Source organism: Manacus vitellinus, unplaced genomic scaffold (assembly GCF_001715985.3).
Source record: "Manacus vitellinus isolate BGI_N305 unplaced genomic scaffold, ASM171598v3 scaffold_88_pilon, whole genome shotgun sequence".
Classification (NCBI taxonomy): domain Eukaryota; kingdom Metazoa; phylum Chordata; class Aves; order Passeriformes; family Pipridae; genus Manacus; species Manacus vitellinus.
In genome coordinates, this window is record NW_021940861.1 from 139,540 (window position 1) to 160,974 (window position 21,435).

At 41.6% G+C, this 21,435-nt stretch overlaps 1 protein-coding gene across 2 annotated transcripts in view; it reads left to right on the forward strand.

The window, feature by feature from the left end:
- The window catches only part of ETV6 (ETS variant 6), a 137,233-nt gene extending 116,202 nt beyond the window's left edge, over positions 1-21,031 (forward strand). For both annotated transcript variants that reach the window (XM_029965016.1, XM_029965017.1), the window contains exons 6-8: positions 14,437-14,579; positions 17,277-17,377; positions 20,571-21,031. In XM_029965016.1, the coding sequence (XP_029820876.1) occupies positions 14,437-14,579; positions 17,277-17,377; positions 20,571-20,676 (350 nt within the window). In that variant the 3' untranslated portion in view covers positions 20,677-21,031. The remainder of the gene's footprint in view (positions 1-14,436; positions 14,580-17,276; positions 17,378-20,570) is intronic.
- The last annotated feature ends 404 nt before the right edge of the window (positions 21,032-21,435 follow it).

Genomic DNA, 21,435 nt, shown 5'->3' on the forward strand with positions numbered 1-21,435 from the left:
ATACCACCTAGGAGTCCTGCTTCATAGCCTTTCCTGTGCTTCTCACACTAGGATTGTCCCTTTTTACAGAAACAAGGTTGTCTTTGTCCCATGCAAGCCACAGGCACTGTCTCAATTTTGTTATCGTAAATAACTGACATCACAATAGACTGACTCAGGAAGCTGAGGTTACAGAAGATGCTTCTTGTACTCATAAGGGAACTATAAATAGATAGGGAGAGGGCCAAGGGGAATCCAGCCACTTCAGAAATATGCTGGATGCCCCAGTAATCAATTTCTTTTGAGAAAAATTTGTAAATACACACCACACCCAAAAACATTCCATGTATTTATGTTAGCAGTAACCTAACGTGATACCCAGTTCCTGTGGGGTATTACACATGTCCACAGAGGTACATTTTAAAACACCTTGTTCTTTTTTGTCCTTACATGCCTTAAATTTGTTACAGATGTGGTGCTGCCTCAGCTTTAATGAGGAAGATTTTCTATTTTCTTAAGACTTACCACTTTAAATTCCAAAGATACATATCTTACCATCTAGTCAACATCAAGCATAACAAGGACCATGATCCTTTCAAATAATAGAAAGATGAGTTAAAGAAATTAGTCTTTTGGCATTTTTGCCTGGCTGACACTTGGTTCCCTCCTTTTGATTTTTATTACCCACACTGTTCTCAGCAAGTTAAGAAATAATGTTGTGGCAGAGAAAATACTCTGCTGGTTGCATCGATGGAGATTTCTTTCCCAGAAAGTATTACTGGAAGATCAAGGGGGTTGTTAATTTTTATTTTTCAGAAGGAAACATTCTGTAAGAATAAAGCCTTGTCTGAATGACATGAAGAAAAAATATGGGGAGCGGGTGATGGGATAATTTTTTAATTTTTTTCTTACATAATTGGGCATCTTTGGTTTCTGCAGTTTGTGCACTGGGTCCAGTGACACCAGCCCTGTAACTAGTACTTCCATGTCCTTTCCATTCCTATGTTGTTCTCAGGGCAACAGAGCCCAAGCCCATGGATATTTGGGCCTAACACAGTTGCTTGACAAGTATGTAGTAGTATGTACTTAAAATGTTATATTTGCAGGCTTAGGTGCTTTCACTTGCAGTCCCACGGCTTTGCGTAGACCCACCAGCATGGGTGGTATCTCTTAAATAGTTGGTGAAGTATTTCATGCCAGAAAGACCTGAAGCATATTCAGGCATTCAGTTCAGATGAAGGCTGTGCTTTATGGTCAGGGATTGGGGAAGTACATGGCTCATGGTTAGATTTATGTGATTTCTACTGATGAATTCGCCAGTGTACTTCCATCAGTGCCCTATGTCCTTTAATTGTAAATGCCAACAAGCCTCACCTGCTGCACAGGCACAAGGCAGTGCTATTCTGGTTGGATTGTAATGGCCCCTGAACTGTAGATACACCCTCTGAAGAGGTCACAGCCAATTTAAAGGTGACAAAAAACCGGATTACTACCAAACATTTAGATGGCCCATGTTTCATGCCTTTCAACTTCATCAGAGCTGTTGAATTCAATGGCAGAATATACTTAGGCCTCCTAGAAAGAAAGTACATACCTGTCTACCTGCTTTCCACCCATCTCACAGCCTTCAATTTAGAGCTCTTGCCAGAAAGTTATTTAATTTCTTTTTTTATATCAGCATGAATCTATTTTTCATCAGTCAGTAGAGCTCAGGACTTTCTGTCAAACGAAACTCACTGGCTAACTAATCTTTCCTACTTTTTTATGTAATATCATTTTTCAAAATATTAATTTCTGTGATAAAGGACTTTCCCTTTTACAGCAAAGAATTTCAAGTTGAAGATCTTATCTTATTTTCTAAAGCCATTTAACACTTTTCTAGCAAAGCCAGAGGCATAAAGTATCTTTATATTACTCATCATTGGCTAGAGTTGATTTTGAAAATTATGTTTAGCTATCTTCTGAACACAATATGCACAAGTCTTTCTGTAACTTTGTCAGAACTAGAGGTCATTGTGTTGGGATGATCAAAAGGCAGATTTGCATCCCCTGTAAATACATCAGGCAAGGGGTAAACTAAGTAACTCAAGCATCAGCAGTCATCTAGTTACCAGCAAGGGGTAAACTAAGTAACTCAAGCATCAGCAGTCATCTAGTTAACAGCATGTAAAAATATTAAAATATTAAAAATAGCTCAGAAGTCAAGTTTTGCAGAGCAGTGTAATGGACAGTTTTCCCCACTGGAACTGCTAATTCAAAGCAGCAACAGTGCTGGTAGTCAGTTCCTAACTTGGACTCCAGCAAGCAGGCAGTATATGGCTTACTTTTAGCTCTGAATTTTTTTAATTAGTCAATCTTGGTTCTCCCCAAACAATCTCCAGGGATTTCTCTCTGTGAGGGGGGAAAAAGAGATATCTTTTTTTCTTTTTTTTTTCTGTTTCTTTTTTTTTTTTTTTAACATGGTGGCAGTTTCAGTCAAGAAGGGGCACCTGAAATTAGCCCTTCTGCAGACTGGAAATTCTACGCCCCACAAACCTCTGACTGTGAAGGTTTTCTTAACAAACATTTTAGGACTTTGATATCTTGTGAAAGGTACTTTCCCAAGGTTCAAGGAGAGGTGGGAGTTATTGCATTTGCAGGCATTCATAGTGCATCATGGCTGAGGCAGTCTTTGCAGTCCCGGTGGAACCAAAGCTACCAGAAATGCTTTCTGCAGCCATCCTGAAGTTCTGTTCCCCCATCCTTCCTTGGGAGCACTGCTGTTGACTTTAGCCAGGGCAGATTTTCACCACAAAACTTCATTTATTTTAATACATATCCATGTCCACCTCAGCTTGTAAGTATGCAGGAAAATGGGAACTGACATATTAGATCTCACCAGAAACCTGTTAGTGGCTTAAAAGAAGACACAGGAATCCCTGCAAGAGGCTGTTAACAGGATTATCCAACTACAACCAGGTTAGTTTCATACTAACCTTTATCATATAGAGATTGTCTTAGAAACATCCAAATTAATCTAAAGACATACTGGTAGTTACTTTTGATTCAGTGACTTAAAACTAATACAGTTCTGGATGTTTCTTGTGAGGGGAAATACATTACCGAGCAGGTTCCTGGGATTTTCAGCTCCCAGTGACCTTTTCTCTCTTTAAGGAGAGAAACGAGTGTCAGCCAGGCAAAAATGCCAAAAGATTAATTTCTTTAGCTCATCTTTCAGAACTTCTGTACTAGCTCTCTGGGGCTGAAATGCTTGTTCACTAATCCACAGCAGACGCTGGTGCTGAAACTTTGGGATAGAAATATAACAACTCCTTTACTCAAGCACTGCCCAGTACAGATACTAACAAAATGACTGCGTAGGTGTAAAGGCAGAGTGCTGTTCTAGAGCACTGGCAGGTTCAGCTGGACTCCCCCCAAGGACTACTTGTCCTGTTGGAATCAGGACCCAGTAAAATGCTTTAAGGTCTGGGTTCACTCTGTGTGTGTCTGAAGCAGACCTATCCCATTCATACAAGCAACTTAGAAGGATGAGTATTGCTATTCCTCTGCAGAGCCTGACCCTGCCTATTGCTTTTGATTCTGCACTGCATTTGGTGGGGGAAAAATCTAAAGGCAGAGTTGTAACAGTAGACATTTAGAGCTTAAATATCAAAAGACACCAGACTTTATATCACAGCACCTCAGCAGTGTCTCTTCAACTTGGCTACCATGACCAGAGCCCCAGTGCCTGCATTTGCTCCAGATGTGTCAATGTAGCATTTACAACTGTGTCAAGTTGTAAGGATGATCTTTTGGTTTTTTTAACTCATAGTAACAGCAAAATCCTTTGTGCAAATGCACTTTATTATTTATAATGTGTTACACCACACTAGTTTATTTTTCTTTCTGTGCAAAATAGCTGTACAGGCACAGTTAACTATGCGATAGCGTATGCTGGATGGTGGGGAGGGAGGGTGAAAAGGAAGCAAAGAACAGTTATGCCTATGTAAAGAGGGTAAAAACCTAAGCACAACTTTAAAGTTACAAGTTTTGTAACTGGTACCATTAGCCTTCAGAGAAGGGCTGGAAAAAATTACGGAAAAGATTATACTGGGTACTGTTGAAAGGCATTTAAAGAATAATGCAGTCATTGGGCACAGTCAGCACAGGTCTACAAAGGGTAAGTCCTGTTTAATTAATTTGATGTCTTTGTATGATAAGGTCACCCACCTAGTGAATGAAGGGAAGGTGGTGGATATAGTTGTTCTGGATTTTAGTAAGGCTTTTGCTACTGTCCCTCACAACATCCTTATGGACAAGTTGCATGGCTGTGGGGTGAGTGGATTCACAGTGCACTGTGTGAATAATTGGCTGAAGGGCAGAGCTCAAAGGGTTGTAATGAACAGGGCTACATCTATCTGGCAACCAATCATCAGTGGTGTTCCTCAGGGCTCAATTCTAGGGCAAGGCCTGTTCAATGTATTTATCAGCGATCTGAATGCAGAAGTTGAATGCAACTTCAACAAGTTTACAGATGATACCAAGCTGGGAGATGCTGTTGACTCTTTTGAGGGACAAGATGCCTTGCAGAGGGGTCTCTATAGATTGGAGCATTGGGATTGATGGGATGAAATATAACAAGTCCAACTGGTAGATTCTGGACCTCGGGTGGAGTTATTGCCAAGCACAGATATAAATGAGGAGAGAAATAACTGGAGAGCAGCCCTGCAGAGAGGGATCTGGGTGTGCTGGTCAACATCAGGCTCAGCATGAGTCACCAGTGTGCCCTGACAGCCAGGAGGGCAAACAACATCCTGTGGTGTATCAAACACACAGCTGTTTTTTAGGACAGCACATAACATTGCCTACCTGTATACACACCTGAGACTGCCAATGTTGTCCTCATCACTGTCATGATTTATGATGCCAGCAGGATTTGACAGCATAGTTGTGACTGGTGGGCTTTTGTAAAGCACAGACTTTGGGGACAGCTTTTACAAGACAGTCGCAGCAGCTGAATAGTTACAAGTTACAGACTGGCAAACTACAGAAAACCAAAACAGTAGTTCACTTCAGCATACTGAGTTGTTAGTGGTGAGGGTTCAGTGCCTGCTTTCCAGGCAGCTGAGCTTCCTTTCTGTAGGGCAGCAACTCATACAGACAGATCAGAGCCTTTGAAGAACCTGAAAATCTTGGTGTAGTGCTGCCCTGTCACTCCCATTTGGATATGACAATGATAATGTCACTGGCCTTGTTTAATCACTTGCCCTTGCAGTCATGTACACGTCTACATTTCCACTATATGCCATGTCTATTTTGAGGTCCTTGTGGAAAACAGACTACTATAGACACTGAAGTATGAGTGAGAGTCAAAGTTCTTAGAGTTCATATTCATAGGAGAAGTTTTCATTTTAACATTATATATTATAACGTAGCATTAACAATTAATTTCAGCATGAAAGTGTGCCTTCTGTGCCAGTTTAACTAATGACACTCAAGCTGAAACAATAGCTGAATGGCAATAGCTTGGATAGGTGGTTGTAGATTTTCTGGGAAGTGTCTTGCTTCACAGCTGCCTATACTCTTACTGCACAGTTACAGAAGCAGAAATTTGCAGTCAGGGCTTGTTTGGGTACACTCAGATGCCAGGACTGACCAAGCCAGAGGAAAACTTGGTCATTTAGATTTCATTCCATTCTTCTCATTACTGAACTGCAGCATTTACATATGACAGCTAGACATATAAGTGGGTTCAGAGTATCCTAAGCATCCCTTGGGATCAGCAGGATGTTACACACTTTTTTTTAAGAAACTTGCCCTTTAATGAAAAGAAGTCCCTTATTTTCCCTGTATATTGCATGCTTTCTTCAGGCTAGAGTTGTGTTGATAATTCAGATTTTCTTCTACAAAGCAAACTTGAATCACTTCGAATCCTTTTAGTTAAGCGAGGAAAATGCACTATCATGTTTACAGTATTGATACTACACTATCTTCAGAGACAGGCCTATATAAGTCTGTCTTTAATACTAGTCAGTTAGAAGTGGCATACATAGGTTTCTGTCAGTTTACATTAATTCAAATGCACACCGTTAAACTGGTTAGACTACTGTTTTCCATCTCCATTGAGGGAAAGGAAGGGAGAGTTTGGCTGCGTCTCAATGGGGAGATTTAATCCCAAGAAGGGGAGGTCACATTTCAATTTTCTCCAAGGGACCTATGAGAAATTGCAGGTTTACAACTTACGACATCCCTTCAGGAGGGACTTCTGGGAGCACACCAGGAGCCACATCCTCCAGCCATGCTCACACCTCTCAGAGTACTCAGGGCTTTCTGATGGAACACAAAAGTGAGGTTCATGTGTAGTAGTCTAGCACAGGCTGGAAGAAAAAAAAAACAAAACCAAAAACAGCAGTCTAAACCCAAGGCTGAACTGTCAGAATACAGCAGAGATTCTCACGTTGTGGCGTTAAAAATTATTGTTCTTGTTGGTAATGCCTTTGCTGCAGTTAAGTTGCTCCTGCTTTTGCCAGCTTCTCTGAAGTACAGTTCCGAGGGTAAAGCTTTATTCTTAATTCTTAAATTCCCATCACTAAAGTGTTCTGATGTCAAAGAGGTTGTGAGGTGTTTGTAAAATGTGCATGTGAGCAGGCAGAAGTTGAATTTCCCTTTCTCTGGTCATTACCCTTCATGAGCAAAAAACGTGAGGAAAAGCCACAAGAGAATCAGAGGCGGGTTTCTTTAGCAAGGGTCTTTTCTCCCACTGTGGTAGAGCAGGAAAAGAATGGCCCTTGAAATAATACTCAAAATGTCACTGTTTGGTGGGGATGGGGGGATGAAGCAGAACAGGACAGGAAGAAAAAAGACTTTCTTAGTACAACAGACTGTAGCTTTCATAGTCTTCATCTATCAGACGGTCTGTCCCCCATCTATTACATATTCTTTGTGATTTGAGTGCTCTTTTCTATGACCACATGAGGGATATGAAGCTTTTGGATCCTCCTTTCCTGTATATGTTTTTACTGCCAAAGACAGAGCTTGGCCTCATCTTGCTGTGTTATTTTTACAACCACACAGCACAACTGTTAGCAGCACGACTATCTCAGGTTTCTGCTCTCCTTATGCCTGATCTCCCACTCAGTATTTTTCTTGTAAAACAGAAGCAACATACAACTGTTGTATTGTGATCTGGCAACCTCTATCCTCAGCCCCAGCTTGAATGTAGAGTTGAACAAACAGTGGTCTGTCAAGAGGTTTCTCCACAAAAAAACTTGGCTTTACTGCACCAGCTTAACATCCTGCTTCCAGCAGCAACATTCATGGAAAGAAAACTATTTTCCTGCAGTAACCTGAACATGGATTAACAAACAATGATGAGCAGGACTGCTCTATCTCAGCATCAGTGCTCCCCCAGTCCTCAGAGCCATTTGACCCCTTAATCATGAGACTTGGCTACTTTTTTCTTCTAGTTTTGTCTGCTAAAATAAATATGCCATGGATAGATACTGAGGCTGGATTGTGTTTCAACACAGCAGTAATTCTACTGTAGCTTGTCTGTTAAAGAAGTCTCCCCAGTCTGACCATTCCCAAACTCTCTGGCAGTCACACTCCCAGGGTGGGAGACTTTCACTGGTGGGACCGAAGTCCCTTCACCGCGGGCGGCTCCAGTGACTGATGGGTCCCTGCGTGGCTCCCACACACCCCACTCACACAGTCAGACCCGGTTTCCTTACTGGTTTTACCCTAGTTTTCCCATAGTAGATGTCTAGTTCCATAAAGCCATTTATTCTGTGCAACAACATTTATTCTGTGCCTCCAAGGAGGATCCCCAACAAAAGAACCTCACAGTCTACCCCCAGGCAAGTCTCACACCTCCTCTGGAGTCTTTGGCTCTGGCTGTGTCTCTCAGTGTCCATCCAGCTCACTGGTACCACCCATCTTCATGCCCTTTGTTACGCAGAGGGTTGGCAGTTCACCACCTCTTGGTCTCTCTGGGCTCCCACCCAGAGCTCAATCTGCATCTCAAACTGCAGCTTGCAAGGCAAGCTACCTGCACCAAGTGTGTTACTCAACTTGTCTTTCTTTCTCAGTGTGCTTTCTGTTTCCCAGTTGGTTTTTTTGCCATGGAAGAGGTTTTCAGCAAGAATACAGGAGCTGATTTGATAAGGCCTATCCATATGTCTTTCCTCTCCTTTGCAACAGCTTTATTTTTCCTCCCTCTCCATTTGCGTGATGAAAGCGAGTTAACTGAGTAGTTGTCATTGTGCTCCTGAAAGACATTACAGTATCAGCCAGTCTGATGAACTACATGTACCAGTTAGGTAGCCAGAAGATTCATTTGACTTGTGAGAGAGCTGTGCCTATTGCACAGTTAACGATGTGGTGAAAGTGCAGTTACAGCTCATCTCCACGCCAAGCGTAAACCACTCCAGGACTTAGGAGTTCTCTCCCAGTCTTTTTTATTTTCCATACAACAGCCAATAACCTTTGTGTTTTCTTGGTTCTAGCTACAATTTAAACAAATCCAGATGCTCCAAAGTAGTGTTGTCTTCTCAAAGACTTACTTACCTTCTCCAGCAAGGGGGATGGTCACAGACAGGCTGAAGGTCAGTGGGACCTCCTGTGCCTCTGCCTCTTTTCTGCCCACCCTTGCCTGCTCTGCCAGTGAAGTCTTGCCACCTTCTTTGTCCTGGCATTAGAATTCATCAGATCTTCCTGCCTGCAGAAATAACAGAAAAATGTCTGATGTTTTTTGCGGGGTTTGTTTTCTTCTGTTGAAGTGATTTAAGACAGCTCAGAGAGAAATCTTAACAATAGAGCTAGCACGAGGTAAACAGCAGCAAGAATGGAGGATAAAATGGAAGGGACATCAGGACCTTCTTCTTGCACCAGCTGAATTTTATCAGTTCATCATTTTGATACCGTGAGCGTCACCATTTGAGCTTCACACATGCTTCAGGTGTGCTTACAGAAACCAGAGTACTAGAGAACTTCTAGAGAAATCCTGTTCATTACTTTCGGTTGTGAACAGCCGTTGTTTGCATCACTCTAAAGAAAAGCAGCTGAAGCACAAACCACCTTGTAAAATAAAGGGTTAGGGTTAGAGAGCTGGGGAGAACTGGTAGAAATCACGGAACCATTTAAGTCAAATGGTATCATGCTGGAGAAATTTTAGGCTGACCTACTCAGCAAGGGGTAAGGCCTCAGCTGATGTCAAAGGGAATATGACAATGTTACTTTGGCATCTCTTTCTCTGTGAAGCCACTTTGGGTTCCAAGTCATTCAGCAGCCAGATAAAATGCATTTTATGTAATGATCTTCAGTGCAAGATGTGAGTGGGTCTTGCAAAACATTTCTGTGGTTACGAGAGGATTTTGGTAGTTGATACATGAAGAGGGCCAGCTCTGCGCCATAGGCCTCTTTTAAACAACAGACGTCTCAGATACAGTGTGTATTTTAAGAAATATTGCATGGGAATGTTATATTCTGAACAAAAGAGGTCTTTAGTATATGCCTATACTGTTACCAGCATTATTTAGTCCTAGGGAGGAAAGATGTAAGACCTCTCACTACCGTGACGTGAAGATGACCTTGGCCAAATGATACTAGAGAAGTCATTCATAATGGCTGGACAAATGTCAAAATACTAGGAACCTAAGATCCATAATATTTAATTTACAGATAATTTTGAGATGGTATTTCAATTCTAAGGGATATTTTATCATATAGCCATTAGGAAGTATTTACATGCCAGTGTTCTTTAGGTGTATATTCAGAAGACTGTGCCTGTAGTCTTAAACAATATGCGAAATGAAGAATCTGTAATACAGACTCACAGTGCCTATTTGAGTGTCACAAGGGATTCTTAATGACAATATTTATAGTCTCCCCTTTTATGTAGCATTACCAAAGCTGTGCTGTAAGTAAACAGAGCTTTTCACCAGAAAAGAGAATTTTGAATTTTACCATGCCAAGGAAGAGTGGCTGAGGTTTGGGCACTTCTGCTATGTGAAAGGAGGGGTTAAAACTACAGCAAATAGGCAAGTGTGCTGCTGTGAGTGGAGTTTGAAGCCAGCATTTAAACTGTAAAATTTGCTGTTTATGAGAGAGATTTCTTTATATTTTGTAAACCCCAACTGCTCTATCTCGTCTTCCCCACCCTTTCTAGAGCTGGGTAGCTGCCTGTTCTTCTTATGCATAGTGTCAACTATGGCAGGCAAGCAGCAGCCAAGAGACTGAGTGGAAAGGCAGCCCCCAAGGCTTTACTCTAGGTCTGCCAACCTTAGGACTCTACCATACATAGCTGTTATTTGCAGGAGTGTGAAACTGCTGCCTCTTGCACATGTAGGGCAGTGTTTATAACAGACATTTTGAGAACCAGCTAAGTACTCTACACCTTATCACTACCTCAAGCATAACTATAAAAGTCCCTCTAGAAGCACTAACTGCAAGAGGAAGGTTGTAGCCATTCCTCTCCATTTGAAGGTACAGTTTGCCCTAATGCCTAGCTAAGTATGTAGTTCAGTCTGTACAGCGGAGAAAATGGTAGGACTTGGAAATTCCAGTGTTTAGGAGCCTGCCACATTGCTGGGCCATTTGCCACCTTCCCACTCTGGCTAGGTTGTTTGATACTGCATCACCTTAAAGCCTCTTAGACCCAGCTCTACCCACAGCTAAATCCCTTTACCTTCATACTGTACAAAGTTCAACCATCTGAATTCATTTTAGAAAAAACGTATGGGCGTGTTAGGGGGAAATGATGTTTCCTCATGCTACAGAGGCACAATTATTTTCTCTGTAAGTTTATTGTAGCCAAAAGGCAGGAAATTGCAGCATGCAATTTAGGTACCAGCCCTGACTCAATTCTCCTATTGAATCTCCCACAATTTTAAACTTGGTTGGCCTCAGAAACATCCATGTGCTTTCTTGTCATTCCTTACTATCCAACACACACCCTGTGGAGAGTCCCCTCATGCAAGTTTTTTTGAGGCCTTCTGACAGCCAAGGAAGTGATTTGGTTCTCATGGAGTCATTCACACCATCCAGACTTTCCTCATGCAAGTGATTTACTCTTACAAAACAACCATCCACATACAAGTTCTCCTCTCTGTTTCTCTATCCTTCCTGAAAATTCGCATAACAATTTTGACCTTCCTGGAGGATGCAACTTTCCATATCTCAGAATCACAGAATATCCTGAGTTGGAAGGCACCCACAAGGACCATCAAAGTCCAACTGCTGGCCCTGCACAGGACAGCCCCAAGAATCCCACCATGTGCCTGAGAGCATTGTCCATCATCTTCACCAGCCTTTTGTGAAAATGCCTCTTTTCTCAGTGGAAAAGCTCCTTTTAAAAGCATTTTCTACCATTGCCTCTTCTTGGGTTTTGACCTATTTCATAGTCTTGCAGTGTACTTCAAATGGGCTCTACTATAATCCAAATGCATTACAGTCTCTAAGAGTTATCAGGTAGTCTTTGACCTGTAGTCTGTAATATCCTATTAAAGATGGTTTCTGCTGGCCTATTGGTAGATTATTTCATTTGCTGATCCTCTGTCAGTTAGTAGACCTTTCCAGGACCTTTTTACTTTTTTACCATGCAGTCTGTGGAGAAAGATACTTAGGGTGTAAATCATCTGTGGTTAAAATCAAACAAAAAAGTCCCAGAGTGCCCATGCTCAAATTCCTAAAGGTCTCCCATGTGAAACCTGAAAGCAGGCAAGCTGATTTAGGTACTCTGCAAACAGAGCTCATACATAACTAAAGTGTGCTGTAAGGCATCAGCTGGTCCACGATAACTAACACTGTGCATGCTCATAACTCTCAGCTCTGGTGAGAAGAAATGCAGGGAGCTGAATCTTTCCTACTGGTGTTAATGGTTTTTATTTCCTATTTGCAGTGGCTTGAGACACAGTTACCATAGTTGCCCTGATGCTCATTAAATTATTGCAACTGAGTCATATATCTAAACTTGCTGATAGACAACTATACCGTTTGAAAACGAGTTTTTAAGTGGTTGTAGGAACCAAGCAGAGGTTTCAAGGATTTTCAGTTTTCTCGTTGAAGCAAACAGCAGTCTAACATACTTTGGTGGTTGTGGTTTTTTGCAAATTCCACCAGCCTACTAAATACCTCTGCAAGTCTGAGCAGCTCAGTCAGTTTAGAATATGGGACCAAGTCCTTGGTCACTTAGGACTTCCTTGTGAAGATCTGAAGATGCAGATCTGAGTTTTTCTCATCTGAGGTATATTTATATTCAAGCTTGCCCTGAATCCATTCTAAAAATTAAGTGAACAACAAAAAACAAATCTGCACTTGAATCCTATATCTTCTTAGCATCTGAAGCTCTCTTGTTAATCTATTTGACACCTAGACATCTTAGGCTGATTTTTTTGTGTGCTTCCTTGGTTTTGTGAAGAAAAGGAAACCGGTGGGGGTGTTTGTGAGAGAGAGAGATTAAAACTAATATTGCCTATTGGAAATAATGAGGTGAAAGTAAAGTTTAGTGTAAATCATATCTCTGCAGCACTTGGAAATATTAGCTATAAGGTGCTATAATCGGAGGCTATCTGATCCAGGTTGGACATTCAGGAATATGACAAAGCCTGACATTGACTTGTCTCTGCGGGAGCACCATCCCTCCAGTTGAGCCCAAGGATTCTTGCACTAAAAAAACATTTTCTATACATTTCTGACATTGAAAGAGTCCTGGAATGAATTGCACATGTGTCAAGGAATCGCTTATGTTGGCTCTTACTATCATTTTACCTGAGAACCTCACACAATATTAAAAGGCACAAACCAGTAGAGCAATATAATCTCCCTTCTCTTGATTGATAAATGAAGTCTAGAAAAGGTTTTCTCTAATATGTGTATGTATTTGTGTCCAAAAATATTGACAGAAGGGCAATGGAAGAACTGCGTTTTCTGAGTCTGTGAGAGGGAGGGTAACAGAAATTAAAGTGCTAGCCTCTCATTTTCAGGCTCTTTTTACAGACCTCCCACAGGGAAGTCCAGGGAAACTTGTCCTCAGGTTTTACTTTTTTAATTAAAACCTTGAAAAATTTCAAAGGGGAATGGACATTTTTCTGTGGAAAATGTTTTTCTGTGAAAAACATTAATGAAAATAAGGTTTTTCCAACTAAAAAAGTCTACCTCTTTCCTTTCACATTTTTCCTCTTGTAGATGTTATGGATGAAATGACCATCAGGGTAGTTTCAGCTAGAACAGTTTTTGCCAGATGTCATAGACTGCTTTATTCTTCATAGGACTGGTAGAAAGAGTCTGTAGTAAGGGCACTGGTTTTGGAGACAGTACAGGTTTCAGAGATACTCTTGACTGAAAGTGGGAAAATACCATAAATAATGTTAATATATCTAACCATTTCAGGTGTGCTCATTAAATGTGCTATTCATATCCTTTTTCAAAAAGCATTTTATATTTTCATACTGAACATCATCCCTATTGTAACACGTGCCAGCTCCAGACAGACAGGCAGGAATAGAAATACAGGCTGACAAGAATCCATTTTAGCACTTGTAAGCTGGATGTCTTTGGTTGCCAGCCCTTGAACAACTCTAACAAGCCATCTCTCAGAGGTTGGTGCTGCTTTTCGAAGTAAAACGCAACCCTGTGGCCATCTTAGGAATCTGGCCAGTTGAGCTATAAAAACCCTGGCAGCAGTAACATCCCCAGCTCTGTACAATTTTCTTGGCATATTTCATAGTTCCCAGTTATGCTGTGCTGTGCACACACACTTCACAAACAGGAAGTAGGAGCAGCTCAGCTCTTGGCTTCCTCAGTCTCAAGAGACTGCCATGAAACTGAAAAGCACTAAACTCAAACCTAAATCTCTGTTAGACCTTTAATTAGCGACCTAAGTAGTGTTTTTCAAGAGGAAATTCCAATTCAATTATCCAAATAGAAAGTATTTACCCACTCAATAGCATTTAAGTAATTTTAATACTCGGGGGGTTTTTTCAGGAACCTGAAAAAAAAAAATCAAATTTAAAATGGGAGACGGTGTCAATTTTGTATTACATGGAGTATACAAAGGAAAGCTGTAATATTGCCCATGCTTTAGAACTCATATGTTAGCACAGAAAGGGGCAGTCTCAAGCAAGGAGAGCAGGTTGCAAAATTCTTGATTTCTCCACTAAAACAGCCAGCAACAGCATCAGGGCCAACAGTGGTAGTTTTATGTGCTTCAGGAAACTAAGGTCAGCAGGTCATCTCACACAGCTTTTAATGCGATAAAGATGCTCAGTCAGTGTCAGAAGGACTAGGACACATCAGAAGAGGCTGTATATTCCAGTACATTTTGCAAACATTACTCAATACCAGCCAAGCCATTTGCATTTCAGATTGCAGCAGCTGTTTCAGCCCTGATCCCAACTGTCCTTTTACTACACATCCACCCAAAAGTTTCCAGAATTAATCCCAAGAAAAAAAAAAAGTATTTTCTTGCTTCTCTCTTCACAGACTGTAGGTTGCTTTGGGATTACGTTTATCAGCTGCTTTCTGACAGCCGGTACGAAAATTTCATCCGATGGGAAGATAAGGAATCCAAAATATTTCGGATAGTGGATCCCAACGGGCTGGCCCGGCTGTGGGGAAACCACAAGGTAAGGAAGCAATGCAGTTTTCCTCCTACAGCACTTCACGTCTGGTAACATTACAGGATTCACTTATAAACAGGGGGAAAACGAAGAAAGGATATGCATATAAATTACTGCTGGAAAGCAGTATATTTCTAATGTATGTAGAATCTTTCATTCTACATACATTAGAAATATAAACCACCCATCCTCAAGGACTAAAACCTAGTCTTCATATAGAAAAACCTCTTGGTTTGGTTCAGAAGCATTTAGATATAAATGCACATAATTATAAAATTAGGAGTGCAAGAATTAACAGTCCGTCTTTCTCAAGGCGTCTTATCTCTTCTGGAAACCTGATGCTAAGGATATTCTGATTAGATGTGGTCTACAAGGAACCCTGTTCAATAATTTGTCAGGAGCTTTCTGTCTGTGTCCCTGTCTGTACCAACTTTCAGACTTCACACACTGTCCTGTGACAGACACGAAATGCTGCAGTTACTGATTTTTGCAGCTTGAGACTGAGTTACATATAGATATATCTATATGTGTATAAGTATATTCATATGAATGTATGAGTAGTCAGCGTGGATTTACAAAAGGGAAGTGCTTGACCACTGTAACATACATCTACAATGAAGTTATCAGCTTGGTGGATTCAGGGAGAATAGTGGATATAGCTTATCTTGATTTTAGAAAGGCTTTTGAGACTGTCTCACAAAATAGCCTCATAGACAGACTAATTAAGTATGCCCTAAACAAGAATAGAGTGAGGTAGATTGAAAACTGGCTGATCTGCTGGGCTGAAAAGATTGTAATCAGTGGCACAAAATCCAGTCACTAGTGATGTTACCCCAGGGATTGATTCTGGGGGCAGTACTGTTCAATGTGTTCATTAATGACCTGGATGATGGGACAGAGTACCTCTAGCAGGTTCTCAGACAATACAAAACTGGGACGAGTAGCTGATACGCCAGACAGTTGTGCTGTCATCCATATGGATCTGAACATGGTGGAGACACAGGCTAACAGGAATTTTATGAAACTTAGCAAGGAGCAGTGCGAAGTCCTCCACAAAGGGAGGAATGACCTGAGGAGTGTGGGACTTCACATTGCCTCACGTTGTGTTTCATGAGATCCCAAGTGTGGGACTGTTTTACTAGGAGGATGGTCAGACACTGGAGCAGGTTGCCCAGAGGAGACTGTGAAGTCTCCATTCTTAGAGATATTCAAAATCCAACTGGACACAGTCCTGAGCACCCATCTCTGGTTGATCTCGCTTTGAGCAGAGGGACTGGACTAGGTGGTGTCCAGAGGTGCCTTCCAACCTCAGCTATTCTCTGATTTTATATATCAGCATACATAGCCTATAATCTTTATAAGGTCAAGATTTTCTCATGTGACATATTGCTTCCAAGAACATCTGTCCTAGAGCTGCAACACTGGGAATGGAGAGTTGTGCCCTTACCCAACCTGCATGCTAATTGGGCTGTGCCATCATGTCTCATACTGGGTGTCTAAAACTGAAGCTACTTCAGACCACTAGCTGCTTGGGTAAAACAGTGGCCTTTTGGCATATAAGAAATGGAAGAAGCACACACAGTATTTCAGGGAGCTTCCCAATGAGAAGAATCCAGATTTTGCAGGGAAAACATGGTCCCTGTTAGTGTTTAATTGCTACAGGAGCTCTTTATGAGGCCTCTCTTAGCAGAACTGTTGTGGTCAGGGCAAGCAGGGGAGGTCTGCTTTTATGGAACATTTTAGGCAGGTGGATCAGTCTCATTTAATAAAGCCAAACTCCTAACATGGAGGCTCACAGAGCAAAAGCGTGCTTGTACTAGTTTGATGTGTTTTGCTCATGGCAAGGTGGGTGCTTTATAGTTGAGCAAACACAGCTTTGCCAGGATAGTTGTGTCTCTGCTAGGAGTCTCTTTGCCAGCATAATAACCACTGCTCTTTGGACCAGCAAAATGCTCTTCATGTAGGCACAGCCTAAGGGGCTGATCCTGCTATCCCAGGTCAGTACTATGGGGGCTGCTCATCTCTGCCAGTGCCCATCACATTTGCCTTGTGACACTCAGCTTCAGCAGGGCCATACTTCAGTATACCACAGTGCTCTGGCTATGGCCTTTGGGGTCAACAGCTCCCAAAATGAAGGGGAGGAGCTTCCTGATTTACAATCTAATGGGCTTCTTGATTTACACCTGTATAACAAGAGGACAAATGGGCTGTCAATCTCTACAGTGTTCTGTAAGCATTAATTAGTTAATGCAGAGAAATCTCAGAGGAACAGTGCTCTTAGCAGGGATTGCTGACAGATTCAGTGTATTTGCCACTGTTCTTAGGCTTTTACAAAATGTGTTTTCTTTAAGAACAGGCCACTTCCACTTGGCATAAGCACCTCCCTCCATCTAATGTCTCCTCTTGTAGTTAATTTTTTGTTACCTGTGTTTCAAGAAAATGTAGAAAAACCTTACTTGGAATTTTTGATAGATTTCTTGTTTAAATTGCCCTGATTGAAAAGAGATGCACAAAAATTTGGTGATGAGGGCTGTGGGGGCAGAATGGACCTGCAAAGAGAAGAGTGGAACATGTAATTTCTTGAACTGACCTGGTTACTTTAGCTAGCTGTGATAGTTCTGCAACTCCTTTTGGGGCTTAGGCAGGTTTTAATGAATCATCTCACCACATTTTTGCTTTTTTCTTTCGAAAAAAAAAAAACAGAACAGAACAAATATGACTTATGAGAAAATGTCCAGAGCTCTACGCCACTACTACAAACTAAACATTATCCGGAAGGAGCCAGGACAAAGGCTTTTGTTCAGGTAATTTTCTTTCTTTGCTATTCCTTTCTACAGACCATTAGTTTTTGAAGATGGAAAATGGAATTGTGTGTGGGATACTTCATTGCCACAGCTATAAAACAGGTGTCAATGGCCATACATTTATAAAAGCTGCTTGCCATCTTTCAAGGCAACCACACCAACTTAAGAAAACACAGGCCTGTTTCCATGATCAGTGGAGTCAAGAGAAGTCTTTACATTCACTTCAGTCAGGCTGTGCCATTGTTTAAGACCTAAGATAAATGATTCAGCTGAACTACTGGAAAACCCACTCCAAACTGATTTCTCAAACACAGCTGCCAGTGAGAAAGCTAAGCAGGGATCAGGCATTTCCTCAGATGCATCAGCATCACAGAAGAGAAGCACTGATGACCATGTTTTCAGCATTGCTGCCTTCAAGGAAGAGGGACCTGCGAGAGCTGTTCATAAAACCCAATGCATTGGATTGGATGATACAACCAAACATTCAGGAAATAGTGCCTGAAACAGCAATAAACTTGTACAAACTTGAGTGCAGCTAGCAGAGAGCAAAAGCACTCTAGTTTTCTTCAGACAAGACCAGCAAATTCTAGTGTGTATGTCTGACCCACAGAGCACTGAACTTGGACCAAAGGCTGCTTTGATGTCCATGGTCTGGATCTAGTACCGTGCTTGGAAAGTAGGAAGGTGTTCTTGGAGTTTGTTTTCTTAAATAGCTAACAGAACTGCAATAGCACTCAAACTATCTACAGCTGAAAAGGTTTCTTTCTTTAGAATGACTTGTTTATGTCAGGTCTTAGAAGGAAACATAGATGGGGGAAGGAGAGTGAAGGGAAGTAGTAGTCATGGGCAAAATCAGCTGCTTGGTACTAACTTTGTTTTTGGTGGAACATTAAAACAAGCTTGTTTCAGTAGCAGCAGTACCAAGGGTACCTGGATTTCTGTGGCCTTGTGTGAAGACTGCATTGCCCTGGGGGCAGTTCGTGATTCTGAACACCTTGAAGCCTGCCCTTCAGTGGGGGCATAACAAAAAGAGGAGTCCATCTCTTCTCAACCAGGCTGCCTATTTTCTCAAAATCTTAATGACCTTGGAGACCTCTGTTCCTCTGTCAGACATGCCCAAATTGACCAACAGATTCAAAGGTCACCAGGGAACATAAAACATGAGCATATAAACCTCATTTCTTTTGGAAACTGGGGGAAAAAAAATAAAACAGTAAAGCATTTTTTTGCACAATTCTCTAATAAAACTTTTTGAAGTTGTTTTCTTAGACCTATTTATATCTGAAGAGAAAAAGAACAGCTGCAAAAGATCAAGTCATTAATGTGCCTTTCTTGGCTATATCTTGCAAGCACAAAAGTAATAGGAATTGTGACTTTACAAGTAACATGCAGGCAGTTGTCATCTGCAGATACCTGGAGCTTTTAAGTAAAATCGAGTTGGAGAAGGATTTCTAATAGGTAGCCTGAGTGTCTTCTGCAACAAAATAGGTCACAGATACTGTTTCTTAATTAGCTTCTAGTTCTGGGTTGGGTTGGGTTATGTTAGGTTGTGTTGTGTTGGTTTTTTTTTAATGTAATCAAATGCTATTACAAATACCCACGCTTTGATTTCCTTGACATGACTTAAAACACAGACCAAAAAGAACACCTGAAGTACTGTGGTACAGTTCACATCAGCCCTTTCCCCACATGGTAGGGAGGGCAGTGTGATCACTCTCCGATTTGAGTTCATTCTCATAAAATAAACAAGACAATCACAGGGTTTAAAGCAAGGCACAGGCCCTTAGGCTTTGGTGCATTTTCACTGTGTAGCCAGGAACAGATTCACCACTCTGGCATATGAGTTTTTCGCTGCCGTAACACCATTTGTATGAGCAGCATTCTTCCAGCATACAAATGGGAGTGACACAGCAGTGAGTCATAGCCTTTTTTTTTTTCCCTAAATGCATATGTGCACATGATTTCCCAGATTAGAAGGGATAGCAAAAGGTTAGTTCCAGGCTATGCTATGTGTTCGCTGAGAGGCTTCAGCAGTGATTTTTCTGGGTCAGTGATAGTAACGAGGCTCCTGTTGGTTGTTTTTGCTTTCACTGGGCCAAGGATACTGAGTGTATCATCAACCTGAAATAAAATCAGTCCTTGTGATTAACACATTTTGTACTGCTGAATGTTAACCAGTACATCGTTAATGAAAGACTGTGAAATTTTGTAACACTTCCAGAATAAACATCTTTCATCCTACTTTCGCCAGAAATACTTAGTAGTTAGGAGACTGATTTGTGTTGAAACTAGGATTTCATCCTTCCCGTGCCACGCTCTCTTCCTGTGCCATTACATTAAAAAAGAAAAGGCAGAGCTTTTCCATGCTACCCCTGTGCAGTAGTACACATAAGCATCCTGGCAAAAATCAAGACTGCAGACTTGATCTGCAGGCTGATGGATGTCCTTTCCCATTTCCTACTGCTGCCATGCCTCCACAGAGGCTGTTTCTGTTTCTAGCCCCCCGCAGACTTACTGCATTGAGAGATTAGTGCTGGAAGCCATGGCATTCATTTACAGACGATGCTCCTTCAGTACAATTACGCTTGCTACAATCACACAGGAAGAGACTGTCTTCCCTTACAGTTCCCTAGCCCCAAAGCTTTTTCCTTCAGGACTTTTTCCATTTCCCAGAACTCGTTCTGACTTGGACCTTGGCTTTTTCCACCACTGTTTCTTTGGTGTTTCTTATTCTTCTCATTCACCTACACACAGGCCCATACAAACCAGTAGCCTTCTGCCTCTCCACACCTTACAAATGCTTTTGTTTTGAAAGATGCTGGTCATAAAGGTCTTTCATGTTTCTGTCACCAGACACCATAAATGAGTGTACCTGGGGCATACTATCATCTTACATGACCACAGCAAACAATATGAGGGAGAAGAAATAAATATTTTTTGGAAGAAAAATGTGGGGTTTGGTTCAGATTTGGGCTTTTAAGGAGCAGGGCTAAATGCCTGTGATTTTTCTGTTTCCTTTCAAGGTATGTAGAGGGGAAGACATCAGTAAGATGGGAAAAATGTGGGAAATACTAGGCATTGGGAGGATACAGCAAAGATTATCTCAGGAGCTGTAGAGCTCAGGGACCTCAACAACTTGATGAATGGAAAAGCTGAGACCACTGAGAAATCCACTTGTTTCTCTGTTTTGCAGGTTCATGAAGACCCCGGATGAGATTATGAGTGGCCGAACAGACCGCCTCGAGCACCTTGAATCCCAGGAACTGGATGAACAAATATACCAAGAAGATGAGTGCTGAAGGAAACAGGTGCACCACCTCTGTGGGTCCATGGGAGAAACATCTGCCCAGATGGTTGGCATGGTTTGGGAGGGGAAGCAACAACACAGAAGCAGTACTTGAGGTTGCCGCTTAGCTTGAAAACCACACAGGACCTGAAGCACCTTAACAAAACAAACTAACAGGCAGAAGTGGTGCTGGCAGAAAAGCAAAGGGGAGAAAGCCTGGACTTGTGCACTACTTCACTGTTCCTACAAAGTCTCCCTTGAGTTCTTTCCTTTTTTTGTTGTTGTTTGTTTGAGTTGGGGGGGGTTGTTATTGGTTTTTTTTCCCTAATAAACATGCAGTTTGACTTTCCTTATCTTACATAGGACAAGATGTCAGATTATGCTACCATTTTTTTTTTAATGCTTTCCTATGGAAATAGAGTGCTTTTATTTTCTGTGCAAGTCTCATGACACAACACTGCATAAACAATAGCAACACAGAAGGGATTTGCTCAAGGCTTCCAGTTTGCTCGGATCAATTTACATGTGCTGCCACTGGGAAATGTCTTGAAGCTACCAAAAGAATTTATCACACATACCTGTCAAAGGAAGAGGAGACACCCTACACATGTAGGCTGGGCTATCATCCCAGGATAGTTTGGGCTCACAGTGCGCACTCTGAGTGGCTATTAACTGCTGGAATATGGACCAAAACCAATCACCTAAGTGCTCCAGGGAGGAGAAAAACAAGTGTATCAAACCTCTGCAGCAGACTATCAGTTAACGTTTCCCT